The 19,821-nt window shown below is 53.8% G+C and overlaps 3 protein-coding genes across 6 annotated transcripts; 2 read left to right on the forward strand and 1 right to left on the reverse strand.

The window, feature by feature from the left end:
* Nucleotides 1–507: 507 nt before the first annotated feature.
* On the reverse strand, nt 508–5,310 carry CIMAP2 (ciliary microtubule associated protein 2). The gene is made up of 10 exons (XM_075760568.1): nt 5,299–5,310; nt 4,800–4,904; nt 4,578–4,694; nt 4,246–4,383; nt 4,010–4,150; nt 3,526–3,690; nt 3,201–3,335; nt 2,409–2,441; nt 1,696–1,826; nt 508–610 (listed from the first exon to the last, which is right to left on the reverse strand). Exons 1-10 carry the CDS (start codon nt 5,308–5,310, stop codon nt 508–510), a joined length of 1,080 nt encoding a protein of 359 aa, XP_075616683.1.
* Nucleotides 5,311–9,890: 4,580 nt separating this feature from the next.
* Nucleotides 9,891–11,779, forward strand: PARS2 (prolyl-tRNA synthetase 2, mitochondrial). Its single transcript, XM_075759324.1, has 2 exons — nt 9,891–10,140; nt 10,334–11,779. The coding sequence occupies exons 1-2, from the start codon at nt 10,113–10,115 to the stop codon at nt 11,776–11,778; spliced, it is 1,473 nt and encodes a 490-aa protein (XP_075615439.1). The 5' UTR covers nt 9,891–10,112; the 3' UTR covers nt 11,779.
* Nucleotides 11,780–12,876: 1,097 nt separating this feature from the next.
* On the forward strand, nt 12,877–19,739 carry TTC4 (tetratricopeptide repeat domain 4). 4 transcript variants are annotated; one of them, XM_075759325.1, is made up of 10 exons: nt 12,877–13,042; nt 13,113–13,230; nt 13,364–13,525; nt 13,755–13,832; nt 14,628–14,752; nt 15,050–15,136; nt 15,972–16,186; nt 16,851–16,932; nt 18,018–18,100; nt 19,048–19,739. In XM_075759325.1, exons 1-10 carry the CDS (start codon nt 12,971–12,973, stop codon nt 19,145–19,147), a joined length of 1,122 nt encoding a protein of 373 aa, XP_075615440.1. In that variant the 5' UTR covers nt 12,877–12,970; the 3' UTR covers nt 19,148–19,739. The 4 variants fall into 4 exon arrangements, 3 of the variants coding, with proteins under 3 accessions (XP_075615440.1, XP_075615442.1, XP_075615441.1); XR_012836490.1 differs by lacking the exon at nt 19,048–19,739 and adding an exon at nt 17,768–17,905 and having other exon boundaries at nt 12,935–13,042; XM_075759327.1 differs by lacking the exons at nt 18,018–18,100; nt 19,048–19,739 and adding an exon at nt 17,745–17,869 and having other exon boundaries at nt 12,935–13,042.
* Nucleotides 19,740–19,821: the final 82 nt, after the last annotated feature.

Raw genomic sequence — 19,821 nt, forward strand, 5'->3', positions numbered from 1 at the left:
CATTTTTGTGGCTGTTGTTACCACTGACACAGCTCTGCTCACTGCACTTTCTCCATTGCCTCCAGGTTTTAGTATCCTACAAAACTTGGAATGATGACACTTAAATTCCCCTTAATTCCCTCCAGCTGCTTGTAAACATTTGCGTTGTTCAAGTGAAGCTGTACGTCGCAGCTTGCGATGAAGATCCTCGCGCATGGCATGGGACAGGTACGTAACTACTCAACACTTCGACATAGTACTGCTTCCTCAGACCCAGCTCTCCGTTGAGTTGTACCTTAAATATTTTGAGAGTATTTGGACTTTTATAGAATCCAAGGTGGAAATAATGAACTCAACAGAAAAATTAGACTGCTGATTGTCCAAGGAAGTGTTTTATTACCACAGAACAAGACTTTGAGTTTCCCACCTCCTGACTTGTGTGCCAGCACGCTGTATTTTCCACCTACTCTGTCTCATCCGCTGGCGTGTCTGCCGCTTACTGACTGATCTGGGCTTCCCAGCACCGTCTTATGTTTGGAAAACGGCAGTGACTTCGTCAGAGGTGTCTGGACAACGTGGAGCAAAAATCAAATCACTCCAGTTGTTTTTAGCAACAGGCTTGAGCCGCTCGCTGTGGAAAGAGGATGCAATTCAGTGGGCTCAAATTATTGGCTGGATTAATCTCATTAGTCTTAATCAGCATGGACATGAACTGAGCTCTTAAAAGCCTGGCTATTCCTTAGAAAGCACAGCTGTAGCTTGAAAAGTAATTTTGGAGCCAGTACTATTTGATCAGAAAGATGTGTTTGAATTCCAAGTTCTGCTCGCTGCTCAGATTTCTTTTTTATTCCCACTGGAAGTGCAAAATTAACAAAGCTAGGCAATATTGAAAGCTAGGTTTCATTGTGCTGCCTCCATCACAGGACAGCTGACTTCTGGCTGCCCCACGGAAAGCTGCCGAGGTCCATTCAGCCAAGGCCAATTTCTAACTCCTCTCTGGAGATCAAGACAGAGCCGTCAGCCCGTGGTGCCACCGCAGCAGTTTGCTAATCTTGGCCACGAGCAAAGGTGAGAGCGGAGGGCTGTCCCGAGGCCCCTCATTAGGATAGTTCCTAACTGCTTCACAGGGTTTTCACGCTGGTGATTTCAAAGCCCTCTGAGGTGAAAGTGAGCCTTGTTGTCTTCCGTCCTCAGACGGGCAAACCAAGGCACAGCCTGAGAAGGTGATTTTTGTTCGGGGCCATTGAGCAGTCCAGCGCCGGCACTGGGAACGAGCCCAGGCAGCCTGATTATCATCCACCTCCCAGTTCCTTCCCAGGCTGCCTCCTCTAACTCAGCAGAAATTACTTGCTTACACCTCCAATGCAGGCAAATCGCATTTCACAAGAGACAACCACCACCTTGACACCTGTGAAGTGCCTTGAGAACCAGTAGTTCTTTAACCCTCCCACTACGCGGTGGGGAAGCACGAAGGTCTCCTCGCTTTCCTGGGAGGGGAGAGGTGCAGCAATACCAACCTCCCTGCGGTGGGAGAACCTGTGGTGGGGCTGGCGAGTGTTTCTCAGTCCCGATGCAGTGCTTTAACTACATCACCATCCCATCTCCCATCAGTTGTAGTGTCAGTAACGTGCACGCAGCCTCCCCAGAGCTGCTCGAGATGATTTTCCTGTAAGCCAGCGTGAAACCACTCACAGCCCCCTCGTCTGTCAGACTTACAGCAAGCAGGCATCCCGCTTCAAGTTGCTGAGGTACCGCTGCGCATCACACCGGTACAGGGACTGGCATCTCGTCTTCTGAGGGTATTTTTCACGCTCAGTGATGTCGTAGCGACCAACACCTACAGGGTTCTGGAAGGAGAAGGTCTCATGCGCTTTCCCATCTAGAGGCAGCGTGGTGGATGTGAGTGGGGCAAAAGCAGGCAGTGCCTTCACGTGGCCAGGCCTTCAGTTACAAAAAATACAACAATATGTGGCCTATCTTAACCAAACTGAGCCTATATTGCAGGGGAGGGAGGGAGGAGAAGACACGCTAATCAGTGTTAGCCCAGCCAGTCCCCTTCACGAGCAGTTCTCACCACAGCGGTCCATAAAGAGGTCGATTAGCTCTGCAGGCTTGAGCATGCTCACCAGTCACCTACTGCTAGCCGCAGCAAAGGGCTGCGGTGTCACAACCTCCCCACTGAAATGTAATCTAAGTTCCCCAGCAATTACGAAGACGTCTTCATTCTCAACCTCTTTGAAGTTGCCCCACTCAGCTGGATAAAGGAGAGAAGCCACGTGGAAGCCTGCTCCTCATCCCTAGCCAAGGTGGACTATTTCAGACTAAAGCTTTCCCTGTCTGCTTTGAGCCCTCTAGGCTTTGTTCTGGTTCTCCGTGGGGAAGCTGCCAAGATGAATACAGCTCCAGGAACAGGTACTAAGGGCTCCTACCTGCACTAGTTTTGCAATGTGCTGCTGATGCTGCTAGAGGAAAAACTGTCTTTCAAGCAGCAGAATACGACTTTCTGAGAGGATACAAGGAGCTCCTGGCACCAAAAAGGACTCAAACCCAGCTGCCCTCATCCATGAAGTGCATCCACTTGCTTCCAGCTGATGCAGAGCAAAACTAATGGGAAGGGTGGTCTGAGCATCCCTTGGAGAGGGCAAAGCCCTGAGGATGCAGGGGGAGATAATGTGGTCGCTGCTGAGCCCCTGCCCCTCTGCCAGCACCAGCCACGCTCACCTGCCTATGGGCAGCGTGTGCTCAGCGGTGGGTGCTCAGCGGTGGGTGCTCAGCGTGCTGCTGTACGCAGGGGGCACCCTTCCCTTGACCTGGCAGGTCGCTGGGCCGTGGGCCCTTATTTACCATTTATTCTTTAGCAACCTGTTGTGGGCAAGAACAGCACCCAGAGAGGGACGCATCTCCTCTCTAAAGGATGGTACCTGGCCAAGTCGCTCAGGTTTCCTTGATAATTAATGGGGAGAGAAAAGCACCTCCTGAGGTCAGTCTGCCCTTCTATCACAGCCAGCCACCTAAGGTGGGACTTCTGCTGGGGTGCTGCTTCGTTCAGAAGACACACCTAATGTTTAGCGGGCTGAAGCTGGTGAGGAGTGCCCACTCTTACTGTGGCTCAGAAGAGTTTCGTCCTCTCCCAGGGGTGCTGGTAGTGGATTGGGGATGGTCATGGAGGAAGCTCAGACCGTTCCTGCGTCCCTCTCTCACTGCCATGTCCATTCACTCACCTCGTTGCCAGTAAAGAGGTGGTAGGACCTTCTGTCGAACCTCTTGGCAGATGAACAGAATGGGGGTTGGAATTGGCTGGAATATGTGGATCTCCCAATGGGATTTGGGTTGTAGGACCCCGGCCCCACCACATACTGCGCAGAAGAAAACCTGTCATGCTTCAGTTCCCTTGTAGAAAGAGCTGCACAAAATCAGAGCGCCACCCACCCATCCCTCCATCCATCCATTCACCCAGGGCCTAATGCATCCCCACCCCAGCCACCCGCTGCACCGCCAGGGATGCCAGTGACACCAGCCGGTGCCGACGTCCCCGCTCCCACTGACCGCCTCTCTCGGGCACTGGCTGAGCGTGGCCCAGAAGATCCTCTCCGTGGGGCAGCCCGGGTTCCTCGGCAGGGTGCTGAAGCAGCCTTTCTTCTTGTTCTCCTTAAACATCAGCTCTTCCACGAAACCCTTGACAGTGCCAGTGCTTGGCTCGGCACGTCTCCTCTGCCGGGACAAGGGAGCGGCACGAGAGGCTCAGCCACCGGCAGTCTCTCGAGCCACCCCGTCCATCCCGTGTCCTCAGACCTCAGCCCTGCTGCTGCTCACGGGCACCAGCCCGCTCTCCTGCACGGTGCCTGCAGCCCGCTCGCTCCCCAAATCCTGCTGCATGGGTATGTTTTTCCCAGGATCCAAGGGAAATCAAAGAGCAAAACCCAAGCAGGACAGATGCGTAAGGCAGCTCTCCTTCCTTAGAGCAATGTGTTGGCAATGCCACAGCTCACTGAGAAACCCTGTCTGGGTGCAGGACCCCGGGGCAGCGCACCTCCAAGGCGTGATGGCCACCGCTGGCGTGCTTCGCCCTGTCCCTCGAGAAGGGCTGGCAGGGGCCGCGGCCGCCCAGCCGCCGCAGCCCCTCGTCGATGCTGCTCTGCGGGTGGTAGGTGCCGGGTCCCAGGCCGCTGCCCTGCAGGCACAGGGGGAGAGGCGGCGGGGGGCTGCGCTCAGCGGGGGACGGAGCCACCCCACCAGCGTGTCCCCGGGACGAGGGGCAGGACTTGCCACGTCTGCCGGCAGGGCACACTTCGCCGTCCTGCTGTCCATCAGTCCTCGTGTGCTGGCGGAGCGCTTGTCCCTCTCCTCGAGGCGGGCGTAGGGGTTCCCCCGGGGGCCGTACGTGCCGGGGCCAGGGAAGCAGTCCTGCAGGAGAGGTGGGGTGGCTGTGGGCAGCCTCGGCAAGGGGCACGGTCCCCAGCCCAGCAGGAGGAGATGGTGCCCACAGTAGCTCCTAACCCTTGCAAAGGGCTTGATCTCCAGAGGTGTCGGCCCGGAGCCAAGTCGCGCAGCCGGTGGGCACCATTCCCCAGCATCTCCCATGTCAGGGTGCGACGTACCCTGTGGGGATCTCTGAACCGCTGCTCCCTCGTGTCACAGATCCCCCGGAGGCTGGAGGGCCGTGTCTCCTGCAGAAAGTCCCTGATGTCGTACATTCCTGGGCTCAGCCTTTCCTGCTGCAGGAGGAGAATGGGGAGGGTGAGGACGGGGCTGGGCAGCGCTGCCTGCGCCGCTCGCCCCCAGCAAATGTGCGCAGAGGGTGGATGAAACGCAGCTCTTACCTGGCGTTTGCGCCTCTTCATTATCTCCTTGAACTGGAAATGTGGCAGCTGACTAAGCCGGGAGCCCTTCTCTGCTCCGGCCCAGCCAGAGGCCGATGCTTTCCCCTGCAAGGCAGAGCCAGAGCACTGCCGTCAGCAGCGCCGGGACTGGAGCACGAGGCTGAGCCCGTGCTCAGCCAGCCGTGGCTCCACAGCCGGGTGAAGAGGGGCGATTAGGAGACACGGACATGGGGATTTGCTGCTCCATGTCCCGCTCCTCCCTGCTCTGTTTGCTGAGCACCAGGAAGGCGCCAGCAAGCTCCAGTGTGAGCAGCCCACACTCCTCACTTCCACCCTGGTGCTCGCAGGCTGAGCTGGGTGTCCCGGACCATAGCGTGCAAATGTCCCCGTGCAAGAAGCTGCTTCCCAGTGGGCACAGACAAACTGGGAGGTGAGGAGAGATACTCTGGTAAGTCCAGCTCTCCCCATGCATCCAGGCAAGCCCAGCCGGTGGCCTCACCTGGCTGCCCATGGCCCTAGGGAGCTCCTGGCAGCTCTGGTCCCCAAGGGCTGTGGGGATGGTGGCAGCCCTTGCCATGGCAGCCGTCACCGTGGCACCCTGCATCCCAGTTCCCCAGGGAATGTCCCCTCCGGGAGCAGACAGCAGGGTCGAGGCAGGGATCCTGGTTATAACACAGGCTCCCAGCCTGGCTAAAGCAACATATCCAGGGCTTGATCCAACCATTTACCAGGCTTTCATAGGGACAAATTATCTCTAAGCTGCTGGAAAATACCTTCTCAAAGCAACAACCCAACCTGCCAATCCCACCTTGGGGAACAGAATGATCTATGTGCTGCATCTGTGAGCGCTGGCGGGTCTGAGCAAGGCAATCTGCACCCATCATCTTCACAGGGGAGGTTCACCAGCCCCCTCAATGCCTGCGGCGTTTCGGACAAGAGCAAGCCAGGCCTGGGGAAGCCGGTTCCCCAGTGCTGGGCTGCTGTTTGGTGCAAAAGTGGGGTTTTCTGCCCGGTCCCAGCCATGCCGCCTGCTCCCGCTGCAGGCTGGACTGGATCCTGTTCAGCCAGGGCAGTGAGGAGCAGGAGAGGCTGCCCGCCGTCAGCAGGACCCTGGTGCTGCTCCAACAAGTCATCAAGTCCTCCAACACTCACTACAGAGGTAGAGGAAATCGATTATTTCAGCAGGAGGGGGACCCCAAACCCAACTGTGTAAAACCCACCTCTGGTCCCTACGCATACATAACTTATGGTGTGATGCATCCAGCACTGACGGATGCTGTATGTACCTGCATCCAAGGTAGCCCTGAACCTCAGGTGGTGATATCCATTCTTCTGATTGTTTTAATTACTGTATTTTTACCAGTATTGCTTATTTTCAAAAGTGGTGTCTGCTCAGGAGGAGCTATCTGAAAGCACCCAAGGGTTACCCTGCACCTTGGGTAGCTGCCAGGGTGCAGGGGATGTGCGATAGTTTTGTATCCCCCAGCAACTTCCCGAGGGATGAACCTAAGACAAGTCCTGCAACTACCACTTCACTGGGCATAAAAACATCGTCCTGCAGTCGTGCAGTTACCATAACATCACTGGAGGGAATGTAAGGACTCGGGTAGTTAGTCAGCCAGGTGTGTGAGCCAGCGCTGTGGGCTCACGGACCCTACAAGCTGTGTAAGAGCACGTCCAAGGTCATTTGGGACGTGCCGCCTCTCCGTGCTGAGTCCCCAAGCCCAAACTGCAACTCCTCCACAGGATGGAGAGAGGTTCAGCCGCCAAATGACTTGGCCTCTTACTTGCCCTGACGCCTCTTCCCTAGCCCTGGCCTGGTGCTACCTGGTTCTCCGAGACCGATCCCTTGGATTGCTTTGGAAAGGTGCTGCGCCAGGGACTGATTCGGGCCCTTCCTTCACCTTTTCTCCTGGAAATCCCCTGGGGGGGAAGAGGGGAGGCCCCAGGCGGGAGCCGATACCCTCAGTCCTGCCATGTACTGAGCACAGGCCACTGGCCCCAATGGCATAAATCAGCCCCTGGCAAAGCAGCAGGCGAGTGGTTCCGTGACAGGCTGCAGGGACAGCAGTGCCTTTATTAGATTCCCCCAGCACAGCTGGAAAAAATAAGGCGCACAGACATGCTTTCAGGCACATAACCCCCGAGCTTAGCCTCGCATTCAGTCCTGTCTGTTGATTTAATAAGAGATATCAGCTTTCCCCACAGACAGCATCTCTTGTATAGCCTTAAACCCTCCCGGTTAAAACACCGCCCCAGCGAATCAATCCAAGATGTTTTTGTCCCTTTGATCAGCACAGCAGGCAATAAGTCACTGATGGAAACGTGCTTCACTTCTGTGGCTCAAACAGGCGATAGAAATGGTGAAAGAAAACCCTCCTGTCCTGAAACACCTGGCAAAAATCTTCCATTTCCTGGGCAAGCAGATGATGGCCAAAGGGATACTCGATACGGCACTGGATGTGCTGCGGGACCCGCAGCTCAGCTGGCAGGCACTGCACCCGGGCACAGGTAGGTCCCCATCGGGTGTCCAAGGGGTGGTAGGTCCCCTTCCCGTGGGGACCTGTCCTGCTCCTCCAGCCTCCAAGACAGCCGCAGCGCTTCTCTGACAGCTTTTGCGTTGCTTGTTTAATTGTGGTGAGAAACACGTAGGTAGCGAGAAGTAATTACCTGATGAAACGGGTGAAGGCTGTCTGGGAGTGAAGTTGCTACCTGGCAGCCAGGAAATCTGGGCCAGATCCTGGCTCTGGCACTGAGCTGCTGCAGCACTTGCCCAGGTCCCTCTGGGTAATGTTTTACAGGATGCTGAGTCACCTCACAGAACTGGCTAGACTATTGAATGACTTTAATGCTCCTAAATCACTCAGGAGCATCAAAAAAGTGCCCTTTAATCCCTTGATTTTGCCCACTTCCAGCCCCCTGTAAACAGGAGCGCACATTAGTGAGTATTTCCCGTAACAGAAGAATCATGAAGATTTCTTCAAATCCCACTTTTAAATAAATTGAGGACTCATTCTTACTTCCTTATATTTAAACAGGATTATTCAACTCATAAAACAAGGCTCGGCGAAGGGAAATCTCCTCCTCTAGTGGAGTACTTTAATATGTGCTTACAACTGCTCTTCAGGGATGTTTGACTTCCTTTGAGCGAGAGACAGGAGGCCAAAAAGTGCAGCATGGAGGTGGTCACAGGGTACCGGGTGATGTCTGTCTGCCAGGTTTGACTGGAGAAAGCTGAAATGATATTAAGAAAAAGGCTTTTGATTTCTCAGCCCTTCTTCAGGCGTACTCCTATGGCCAAGTGGTTCAACCTCTGAAGGCGTTAGGGATTGCTGCCTCCATGGCTGGGCTAGTCAGCTGCTTCCAAGGACCCCAAGATCACCAGGAACCAAATTTAAAGCCAAGGTCAACAGGATGGGCAGCATCTCAAGGGCTTGCACCACCTTTCCTGGTACTGCTAACCATGGAGTCACGCTTTGGACACTGAGGTGCTGGTGCTAGGCAAGCTGGCCTGGCTCTCTGGTGTGGCTTGGCACGGCCAAGGAGCTGACCTGATGAGTGCTAGTGGTTTGTACTTGCATCGTTGCGTCATCCAACCTGCAACCAGGCACTAAGCCAAGCTGATGAGTTTCCTTTGGTCTCCAGATCCACATGGAGACGTAGTTACAAGATCTGGAACGTGCCAAGATGGCACAGCGCCTGACAGAAGGAAGCTCATGCATGCTAAGAATGCCCTCAGAAGGGTCCTCAAGGTTTGTCCGTTGCCTGAGGACAAACCTGGACATGGGTTGGGTGAGAATGGGCACTCGTACCCCTGAGATGCTGGGGAGCTCCTTGCAGTGCCCCTCGGTTTTCATTAACTCTCATTAACGCATTTTGTCCCACTCCCCCTCTATTTACTATTTCTTACTATTAACATAAGCATGGATGTCGTGCGAGAACTGCTCCTCCTGGATGAAACTCCTGGTCAAAGCCATGGAGTTTGACCTGGGCGATACCATACCCCAAGTGCAGCTCTTCAGGGGCAAGCGGCTGTGGCTTAAAAGCCAGGAAACACTCGCCATTGAGAGCTTCAAGCGGGCCATTGAAGTGGATGACACGGGCTCCACCAAGAGCTTGCAGTGCCTCCTGGAGCTACTGCTCATGCTCTTTGGCCAGAAGAAGCCGAAGACGGAAATGCTGGTGCAGGAGGTGGCGCAGTGGGTTACAAAAGCCGAGGAGAAATTCTCACGGCAGCACCTGCAGCAGGAGCTGAGGGTGGTCTGCAGCAACCCCATGCCGGGGGCGATCCGGCTCTGCAAAGCCATGATCGCCCGGGGAAGGACGGAGCTGCTGGAGCTGCTGTTAGAGACAGTGAAGGCTGGTTCTTCCCCGGCCGGGATGAACGAGCGGTCACCGTCCCCGAGCCGCGGGAGTGGCAGCAGGCCCTGCGGAGTGGCTGTGTCCCCCATGGGCTGTCAGGACCTTCTCAGTTCTCTACAACTTTGCCAATTAAAAAAGCGATAGACAAATGCACTGTGTTCTTGGCCCTGTAAGAGCCCTGTTGTTGCTCTGCTGTCCCTGGCACCGCCGGCCATCCACCGCCCTCCCCTGCCTGTGCACGGCTGCGGCCCCTCCGAACCCCCGGAGGGCAGCAGAGAGCCCGGGGTGCCCCCACGCCTCAGCCCCGTCCCCGGCCGCAGGATGGCGGAGCCGTGAGGGGAAAGGCCCCGGCTCGGGCCCTGCCGCGGGGCCCTTGGCTTTCGGGTGGCGTCCCCCCGGACCAGCCCGCCTCGGCTCCTGCGCCCGCCCCTGGGGACGCCCGCCCGCTTCCAGGCAACGCAGCCGGGGAGCTCCGTGCCAGCCCGGGGTGCTGCGGCCCACGCCGGGTGGGAGTCACGGCCGGCCCCGTGGGGCCGCACCGCCTGCTGCGGGGCGCGCTGCCCGCCCGCCAGGGGGCGCCCGGAGCGCCGCAGCCGCCAATGCCGGCGGAACCATCGAGTCCCCTCCCCGCTAACTTCCGGCTTCCGGCCGGCTGCGGGTGAGATCCCCACCACGTGACAGGGGCCTGCGGTTCCCATTGGTTCCGTCGGCGAGGCGGGGCGCGCGGTGGTCTCTGCCGGCGCGCGGCGGGGCCAGCGCGCGCCCACGCGTGTGCCCGTGCCCGGCGAGGGGTGCGGGTGCGCAGCACGCACGTGGAGGGCGCGTGTGTCCGCGAGTGTGCTTGCGCGTGCATGCGTGTGCATGCGTGTGTGCACGTGCGTGTAGGTACTCAGGTGTGCTTCTGCTCACGCGTGTCCGTGCCGGGGTACGTATCTATCCCGGAAGGCGTGCATGTGCGTACGCCCAGGTGCGTGTGCAGGTGCGTGTTCTTGTGCACGCGTGTCTGCGCAGGTGCGAGGGTGGCCGCGCACAGCCGCGTGTCCCGGCGTGTCCCGGCGTCTCCGTGCAGCGCACCGGCAGCGCCGCCCGCGGGTGGGCAGGGGGAGCCCCCGCCCGGCCCGCACTAACCCCCACCCCCGCCCCCCGGCTCTGCGGCCGCTCCCCCTCCGCAGGCTCCGGGCCCCGTCTCTCTCCCTGCGGCGCCGCCATGGAGGGCTTGCTGAGAAGGTGGAGGCTCCCGGCGCTGAGCGCCCGGCCGCACGGCTGCAGGCCCCGGCACGGCGCCCCGGGCAGGGCGAAGCGGCTGCTGCTCTCGCAGCTTTTCCAGCCCTTCAACCTGCAGGCGGGCGGCGAGGCGGGGTGGGACGGCAGGGCCGGGGAACCCATCTGCAGGAGCCAGAAGCTGATGCTGCAAGCGGGGCTCATCCACCCCTCCAGCCCCGGCTGCTACTACTACATGCCGCCCACCGTCCGTGCCATGGAGAAGCTCGTCAAGGCGATGGACGAGGAGATGCAGGCCGTGGGGGGGCAGAAGCTGAACATGCCCAGCCTGAGCTCGGCGGAGCTGTGGCGTGCCAGCGGCCGCTGGGACCAGATGGGGCCGGAGCTCTTCCGGCTGGAGGACCGGCATGGCAAGGACTACTGCCTGGGCCCCACGCACGAGGAGGCGGTCACGGAGCTGGTGGCCACTCAGAGCAACCTGTCCTACAAGCAGCTCCCGCTGCGTCTCTACCAGGTAACCAGGAAGTTTCGGGATGAGCCCAAGCCCCGCTTTGGCTTGCTGCGCAGCCGGGAGTTTTACATGAAGGACATGTACACCTTCGACGCTTCCGAAGAGGCGGCTCGGCAGACCTACGACCTGGTGTGCGGCGCCTACTGCAGCCTCTTCGACCGCCTGGGCCTTCCCTTTGTCAAAGTGCGGGCGGCCACAGGCAGCATCGGCGGCACCGTGTCCCACGAGTTCCAGCTCCCGGCAGATGTCGGCGAGGACAGGCTGGTGCTGTGCCCTGCCGGACATTTTGCGGCCAATGTGGAAACGCTCAATGAGGAACAAACATCTTGCCCCACGTGCGGGGAAAAACTCACCCAGACCAAAGGGATCGAAGTGGGGCACACGTTTTATCTGGGCACCAAGTACTCTTCCGTCTCCAACGCCGTCTTCTCCTCCCCCGAGAACAAACCCCAGCTGGCAGAAATGGGTTGCTATGGCCTGGGCGTCACTCGCATCCTGGCGGCCTCCATCGAGGTGCTCTCTACGGAGGACAGCATCCGTTGGCCAAGCCTCATCGCACCCTACCAGCTCTGCTTCATCCCCCCCAAGAAAGGCAGCAAGGAGGAGGAGGAGGGAGCCACGCTGCTGGAGCGGTTGTACGATGACCTGGTCGAAGCGCTGCCCCACCTCGCCGGCGACTCGGTGCTGGATGACAGGACGCAGCTGACCATCGGCAAAAGGCTGAAGGACGCCAACAAGCTGGGTTATCCCTACGTGGTCGTAGCTGGGAAGAGGGTTTGCGAGGACCCCCCGGTCTTTGAGGTCTGGAGTCAGAACACCGGTGAGGTTTTGTTCCTCACCAAGGAAGGTGTCATTGAGCTGCTGAGTAAAATGCAGGTCCCATAAACTCCCCGTCTCTGAATCTCTCATCTTTGCTGCACTAAGTTTAGCTGAGCAGCCCTGGTTCCTTTCCAAGGACGTGCAGGTTGTCCTGCTCTGGGTGAGCAGAGGCTGCAGGAGGGGGGACGGGGGGGGCTTTCCCTCGCCCCTTTGAGCTGCTGCGTTCTCAGCATGAGGGATTTTAAGAGGGAGAGAAAGGAAGGCGCCTTTCCTCCATTTGCATCTTCTTGCAGCCCCGAGCTTCCATGAAGGTGGACGCTAATCCTAATTAAAGCAAAATGGTGAACTCTACTGCCTTGTTCACCTTGAAAATGCCATAGTGTGGCAAATCTGCAGGAATTAAGGTGAAGAATGGTGTCAGGCATTGACATCCCAGTCCTGCAGGTCAGTCCAGTTGGTGGAACGCTGGGATCTGCCGGGCTTGGGTGGTGACCGTGTGGTTTTGGGGATGCGGCCTCAGGGGAGTAGAAAATCTTTGCAAAAAAATTAACAAGGAAACATGAAATTTGGGGACCTGTAAAGCCTGGGGGTAAAAACGTCCAGGCCGTGTTGTTGCTTATGGGCTGTAAGTAACCCCGTGCCGCAGGGGGGTGGCATCCCCCACCTGTACATGCCCACTGCAGTGTGGGGCTTGCCATGCCCTGGGGGTCCCGTGAGGAACAGCTTGCCGCCATCACAGCGGTGCCATCGCCCTGTCGTTAGCCTTTCTGTGACTTTGCCGTCCTGCCCTGGACAGGGAGCTCTTCTGATGGAGTCTCCTCGCCCCACACCGCAGCTCCTGGGTCTGGGATCTAGAGATCACGAGCAACAACGGTGCCGCTCTCACGCAGGCCTCTGTGAGACCCTGCACCTGAGGGGGTCACCTGGTCCTTCCTCTCCCCGTTCCAGGCAGGACCAGCCCCACCTGCCATCCCCGGGGAGCTGCCGCCTCAAACGGCTGGCCTGAGGGGGAGGCGGGCTCTGAGGCGCTGGGGCGGGCTCTGAGGCGGAGGGGGGCCGGGCTCTGAGGTGCTGGGGCGGGCTCTGAGGCGGGGGGGGGCCGGGCTCTGAGGTGCTGGGGCGGGCTCTGAGGCAGAGGGGGGCCGGGCTCTGAGGTGCTGGGGCGGGCTCTGAGGCGGAGGGGGGCCGGGCTCTGGGGCTCTGAGGCGGGGGGCGGGCCGGAAGGCGCGGAGCGGGCCGGAGCAGCAGCGGGAGCAGCATGGCGGAGGCCCAGTCGGGTGGCGGTACGCCGCGGTACCGGGGCGCTTTCCACCCGGACACCTGGGAGCAGGTGAGGCGGCGGGGCTGGGGGGGGCGGCAGCGGCGGGCCGAGCCGAGCCGAGCCGTGTGTCCGCCCGCAGGAACTGGAAGCCATCCCCATGTTCATGAAGCGATGCCCGGCCGAGATCGACGCGGCGCGGCAGCCCGAGCTGGCCTGTCTGCAGTCCCTCCTCTTCGACGAGGAGCAGGGCCCCGCAGGTGGGCAGCGGGGGGCGGGGGCATGTCTGCCGGTCTGCCCTCCGGCCGGGGCAGAGGCCTTGGGGCGCCGGGCAGCTGCACCCCCCGCTCAGGCCCTGTGTGTGCCCCCCCCTCCCCCGTCCTTCCCCTGCAGAGCTGGCCAGGATGTACAAAAACGAAGGGAACGAGTACTTCAGGGAGAAGGACTACAGGAGAGCTGTCACGGCCTACACCGAGGGGCTGAAAAAGCAGAGCGAGGACGCGGAGCTGAATGCCGTGCTGCACACGAACCGGGGGGCAGCCCAGTTCTACCTGGGTACGGACACCTGTGCCCGCGCGGGGCTGGGAAGGGGGCTCTCGCCCAGCCGGTGGGTTCCCATCCCCTCCGCTCTTGGTATTAGTTTGCTCTTTCTTCCTCCACTCCCCTCACAGTGATTGTAGAAACGGAGAATTAGAGTCTCTGCATGAGCTATTCCATCACCTTCGGATCTGGTTGGATTTTAAGTAGAAATGAAAGGTTCCGAGTGGTTTTGCTTGCTTTATAGGTAACTACCGTTCTGCTCTCAATGATGCCATCCGAGCGAAGAAGCTGAAGCCCACCCATCTCAAAGCAATCATAAGAGGTGAGAGTTAAAGCGCCTGTTACCACATGGAGTGCGAGGAACTTTGTTGCAGAACAGCTTAGTTTTACTTGCAATGCTGTTATTGTTACAAGCTCTGGGACAGTGGTGTTGGATGTTGCTTTGTTTCCCTGCGTGTTTCTGTGTTAAATAACGGTGTTTATAAACCGTAAATTTCAGTGAGTGTGCATTCATACTTTGTTTCAGGACAGCAATCACTTCAGAAAATGAAAGCAGTTACTGTGCCAGATCTCTTCACATTTTGTTATTGCTGTTTCTCCCCAAAACAGACTGCTGTGTTTTGCTTTGGATTTTCAGGCAAAACACTATCTTTTTGCTCTTCAGCTTCTGTATCTGTCAAAGAGACATTGCACCTGTTTCTGTAAGAGCACAGCATAACTTCTGCTGTTTCCCACAATACTAGTTCTTGGGGATTGTTGTTTGTTTTGGTTTTTTTCCAGCCTTTCTCACTCCATGGAAATAGCCACTTCATTTTCCCTTATGAGATAAATACTGGTATGTTAATTATAATGATAAAATTTTGCTTGTAACAGACACTTCTAGCATCATTCTGCTGATTTCTGTGACTGGATGAGCAAATGATACAAGAACTGCTGAAATATTTTAGATTTTCTTCTCGGCTGACCTGCTGAAGCCTATGACTGAACATGACCCTGCAAGACGATAGCGTATTCCTTTTGAAAGCACTGGGGCTAGTGCTGTCTTTGTAACCACCGCTTTGTGTAGTAGTTGTATACTGACTCCAATACCAGAAACTTAAAATCTTAATCCTTCCAGGAGCTCTCTGTCACATGGAGCTAAAGAATTTCTCTGAAGCAATAGCATGGTGTGAGGAAGGCTTGCGAATAGATTCAAAAGAGAAAAAGCTTGTGGAAATGAGAGCTAAAGCTGACAAATTAAAGGTAAATATTAAGGCAGTCTGGTGTCTGCAATGCTTGTAGCCTACTTTGTGTCAAGAAGCACTTTGAGATCCTTGGTTGAAGAGTTCTCCGTACAAGTTTCTGTGTAGTACAATATCCCCAAAGAGAATTGAGTGGTGGTTCTGCGTAGTGTGTGTTGTTGAGGTTTGTAGGGAAAAGAGCTGGAGGGACGACCCTTCCGGAGATCTGAATTGATTTCTCCACTCGCTAGCAGGGTGGAGCAGCGATGGGCTTTGACTTGCTGTGTGTGACCATGGTGCAACCTTTTCTTACATGTAGCGAACTGAGGAGCGGGATGCAAGGAAAGCAAAGGTGATGGAGAAGAAAGAGCAGCGCCAAAAGGAAATTTTGCTTGCAGCAATAAAGGTGGGTCAGGGAGGGGGGTTGGTTTTGTGTAGTTGGTTTTGTTGTGGGTTTGTTTGTTTTTTTAATAGCTGTCTTGTTTGTGTCTAAGAGGTTGTTCTCATACACAGGCTTTTGAGGGTTAGAGCCAAAAAATTAGTTAAAACCGTGATTCTGTTATGTGTGTAGCTCTAGCCCCAGCTCCCGGGTTTCCATATTTCAGGAAACATGCAAAAAAAACCAGTGGAGATGGACAGAGCATCCAAGAGAGTGCACTGGCTGCTGGGCTGTAGCATCACACTGGCCCAGGGAACCTTGCTTTCTTGGCTGCCTTCAGTGGAAGGATAGACGATAACCATCCAGTAGGGTGGAAGAGAGAATCAATCCTGGATCCTCTCCATTCTGGGCAAATGTTTGGGCTATGTTAAAATATTTTGGGCTATTAGGTAAATCTGATCTCCTTTTCTGCAGTTGTCTTTCCAAAGAAAAGAGCGAGCTTTCTTCAATTTTCTGAAAGAGTGGATGTTCTCGGGAGCTGAGGCATGTAGTTGCACCCTGAAGTTATGCCTGCTAGGTTCCAAAGAACAGGGTTTCAGTTATGCTTGCAGGCTCCTCTGGATTCCCACCTCTCCTCATCCATTTTGTGAGGAGTCTGGGTGTCTGGCTGAGGTTCTGGATTCTACTGGGAAGACCAGTCACCTGAGTCTGATACTGTAGGAAGGCTTTTGATGGCATGTTTACAGGCTGACTCATTAATAAGAATGACACAATTGGTCCTTTTACTGACTGCTGATTTTTTGGTCTTATTCTCCCCTCCATACTTGTTTGGGTTTTTTGTTTTTTCCTTCCTCCCCTCCAGGAAAGAAATATCAAGCTGGTTCTTGAGCCTTCAAATGAAGAAGAGGAAATATCAGATGGCCTGGCCGAGATATCCTTAGATGGGTTCCACTCTGACAATGCTACAGGGGCAAAGGTGCACTTAGATGCTGATGGCAACCTCAGCTGGCCTGTCCTTTTTCTGTACCCTGAGCATGAGCAGACAGACTTCATTGCGGCTTTCCATGAGAACTCTAGGTAACTGCACTGTCAGCAGCATTTTACATAAAGGAGATGTTTGAGTAGATGAGAACAGACAGTAAGTAAACCACTGCCATGCTAATGAAGTAGTTCCAGACTTCTGATCTCATAGCTAACCCTGTTTAGGATTTAAAATTACAGTGCAAGCAGATTAATAAAGTTGTGGTTCTGATACTTTATGTATTCTTAACTATGCCTTTTCATGACCAAAGGAAGTGAAAATGGGTTCTTGGAACAAATTGGCCACCAGCACTCCTGAAGTACCAAAATAAACAAGCCTCTGACACGCAATCATATCCTGAGCACTCTGGTCTGGTGAAACGCAGTGTTGATGGGACCAAGTAGAAGGAAAATCAATTTTAGACAAAATGCAGGGTGTTTATTTTCACATCTTTTTCAGTGTGAAAATAAAAAGCTAAAAATAATTTGCTGTTGCACTGCTGGAGTTTGAAACCCATAGAATGAGTTACAGCAGGGCCTTGGTCTCTTTGGGGAAGCGATGAGTTTGAAGGGAAGAAACTCTTTGTGATCTAAACTTACTTTCAAATCTGTTGTCTAATTTGCTAAATTATCTAATTTCTACCATCACTCAAATGCAACTGTACAAATTATTGAAGCTGAACGCTTCATCTAAGCTAACTGAGTGTATTTTGGCTTTTAGGTTTATTGATCATTTAATGGTGATGTTTGCTGAGTTACCTCCTTGGGATTTAGAAAGAAAATACCTTCCCAGCAATCTTGAGGTGAGAAGTTTGACTTTTCTTCTATTTCAGGGTGGTGGTTTTCTTTGGTTTTTTTTCTGGAGTGAGATTGTGGGCTTTGAGTGTATGAAAGCAGTGGCATCGTTACCTGTTTACCATACACAAGTGTGAAATAAGGATTTGGAGACCTACAGTCGTTTATAAATGCAAACATTTTCCAGATGTGCTGACATGGACACAGAATTAATGAATGAAAATGAAAGTTCTTTTGTCTTGCGTTGTATTTGATAGAAGGTATTTATAGATACTGCTTAGATTCCCATCTTTGTAACGATAATTAAGATTTAGACCATCAAGCTGGTAGACTGCCAGTTTTTTAACTGTGTTGTTGTGAAGTTGCTCAGTGCAAATGAGAAAATATTTAAAAAAAAATAAAAGGTTATTCTGAGATCTAACTGGTGATGCTTAAACACTTAATTGCCATCAAGACAATATATGTCTATTAAGACTTTAGTGTACATGGAACGCAAGTTGGTTGTGGCTACGGCAGGTTTGGAGAATTTCTCAAAAATTGTACGTAGAAGGATACAGACATTTATTTTTCATTTTCCACGTTGGTGTCACATGTGCCAGGCACCAGCGCAGCCCGTACTGCAGTGAGCAGACAGGTCCAAAAGGACAGTGGCTGTGTACTTTACCAGATTAAAAACTTGATTATATCTCTGTGTGTATGTGCAGTCTAAGGCACAGTTGCTGGATTCTTAAATCATCTCTATTTTATTCAGATATCTTTAAACCTACTCAGTTTAGTTCATACCATTGCTGCATTTCACCTTTTAAAAAGCAACCCGTAGATTTGGGTTGCTTCTCTGTAAAGCCCAGGAACAGCCAGTGGTTTTGCCTTCCTGCTGCCACTGCCATGAGAAGCTAAGCTGGTTTATACAGGGAAGACTTGGAATTTACACAAAATGGTTTCTACAATGCTGAAGTTAGCATCCGACACAGTCGGTTCGAGGTACAGAAGTTTGATAAACCTCTAGTCAATACATAGTGTGCTGTTGCTGGACTTTCAACAACTTAGTAGTTTGCCTTCATGTATTTGAAGTATTTAATAATTTTTTTTTCAGCTCTATTTTGAAGATGAAGAAAGAGCAGAAATGTACGAGCTGAACCCACAGCAGACATTGCTACAAATGCTGCAGCACCAAAGGTGAGGCCGTACCTGTTCATGTCCAGAGAGGCCACGAAAGCAAAAAGTACAAGTTTTGGGCTTTAAGTGTCGTTTGTTCTCTGATTTAATCATCCTAATTCTTGGCATCTCTAAGTGGGGAAGGTGTAAAGCAGTGGGACTGCATGGATTTTGTCCCTGGCTTTAGTCACCTTTTTTTTCCACCCCCCCCAAAAAAATGAATGACTCTTTCCGGGACTGGATGGAGTTGGGAAGGGGAGTTGGGCTACACACAAGCAGCAGAACAAAAGGGCTGTTTCAGATTCCATCTACACAGTGCTACTTTAAGAAAAAAAAAAAGGCAGCAGCATATAAAGAGAGCGTGTTGAAGGTTAACAATGCTCTCACTGTTAATAATGCTGTGTGAGCAGCCCCCGACACAGCATGCAGCGTAGTTTCACTCTGATACTCGCTTTAAAGTGTTACGCAGTTATTTAGAGAGAAGAATTTGCTGTTTGCGAAACCAAAAAGTTATTGTAAAGCCTATGTTATTAACTTGCACTGTGTTGTAGCTAGGTGGAGAGAGTCTGCCGCACAGCGCCAGTGGCTCGGTCTGTCACAGTGGGAGCAGAGCTCTAGGTCCGCTGCCGCGGGCTGTGTCTGAACTGTCACTCCATAAAACTCAGCAGTGTGCATAAACCCTCAGATTTCAGGCTGTAAGTAAGGGCAGTTGCAAAAGAAACCTCCTTCCAGAGGGAGAATAACAGCTGTTTTAATTAGAAGTAGCTGTTGGGAGAAGAGTTGATTCATGAAACGCTCCTCCTCGGGTGTGTGTAGCCCTGGCTACGAAAGGTTCTGCTAATCAGCAAAAAAATTTGTCATTGGCCTTGGGGAGGTCAGTCTTTATTGAGCTGGGCAGAAGTCACTCACTGTGCATGACACTTGGCCACCTACAAGGAAGCCAAAGGACTCTCTTTTAATCTTTGCAGGTATTTTGTAAAGGCTGGGACTCCCACAGTTTTGGCATTTGTAAAACGTTCTCCTTTCTCTAAGAAGTACTTCTGTGGCAAGAAGGTGCATCGATTATAATGAGCAAGAATGAAACACGAGGAATCTTGTGCAAGAGGCTGCTGTTTGCTATCCCAGCTACAGACTGCAAACTTCTGCTTGAACAAAAATACCTTACTTCAGGGAAAAAATAATCTTGGCACGCAGGGAAACTTCCAGGAAAGCAGCATAGGAGAATGAAGGGCTTACAAGAGGGGATTATTTGTTTAAAAAGAAATCCAGCTGGCTTGCAGAAGGTCTCCTGTATGATAGGCTGCATGTGGTTTTGAAATAAACCTGAAGCAGTGCCAAACACTGCCTGCAGTTTGAAGCAACAGCAGCTGGGAACGAATGTACGTACCTATGAAAAATCACTGATTTCCTTGGAGGTGGGCTGTCGTTGCTGGGGTTTAACAGCAGTGGTCTGGGGAGATACCCGCCTGTTGCAGCGGGATGGATGCGCTCAGATTCCTGCCTGGGATTAAGCAGCTGCTGGTTTTTTCACCGCTTGGCTCTGCTGCCGGCCAGGGTAAAGCAGAGCTCTTTGTTCAGAGCGGTGTGTTTTGCTGACCCTTTTGCTACCTTACTGATTGTCCTATAGAACCTGGAAATAAACATGTCTATTTTAAGTAGACTGACTTCTGCCCAATAAATGAGACAATATTTTTTCTCACCTCATGAAATACTGCAAGAGAATGACAAACAGTAATTCTAAA

This window comes from Balearica regulorum, chromosome 8 (assembly GCF_011004875.1).
Source record: "Balearica regulorum gibbericeps isolate bBalReg1 chromosome 8, bBalReg1.pri, whole genome shotgun sequence".
Lineage (NCBI taxonomy): Eukaryota > Metazoa > Chordata > Aves > Gruiformes > Gruidae > Balearica > Balearica regulorum.

Coding starts and splice junctions, on each gene's coding strand:
- TTC4 (XM_075759325.1), top strand. CDS start 12,971: ATGGCGGAGGCCCAGTCGGGTGGCGGTACGCCGCGGTACCGGGGCGCT. Junction 13,231..13,363: donor CGAGGAGCAGGGCCCCGCAG/GTGGGCAGCGGG, acceptor CTTCCCCTGCAG/AGCTGGCCAGGATGTACAAA. Junction 16,933..18,017: donor ACCTTCCCAGCAATCTTGAG/GTGAGAAGTTTG, acceptor TTTTTTTTTCAG/CTCTATTTTGAAGATGAAGA.
- CIMAP2 (XM_075760568.1), bottom strand. Junction 4,384..4,577: donor GGTTCAGAGATCCCCACAGG/GTACGTCGCACC, acceptor CCTCTCCTGCAG/GACTGCTTCCCTGGCCCCGG. Junction 1,827..2,408: donor ACATTGCAAAACTAGTGCAG/GTAGGAGCCCTT, acceptor TTCTCCTTCCAG/AACCCTGTAGGTGTTGGTCG.
- PARS2 (XM_075759324.1), top strand. CDS start 10,113: ATGTGCGTACGCCCAGGTGCGTGTGCAG. Junction 10,141..10,333: donor ACGCCCAGGTGCGTGTGCAG/GTGCGTGTTCTT, acceptor CCCCCTCCGCAG/GCTCCGGGCCCCGTCTCTCT.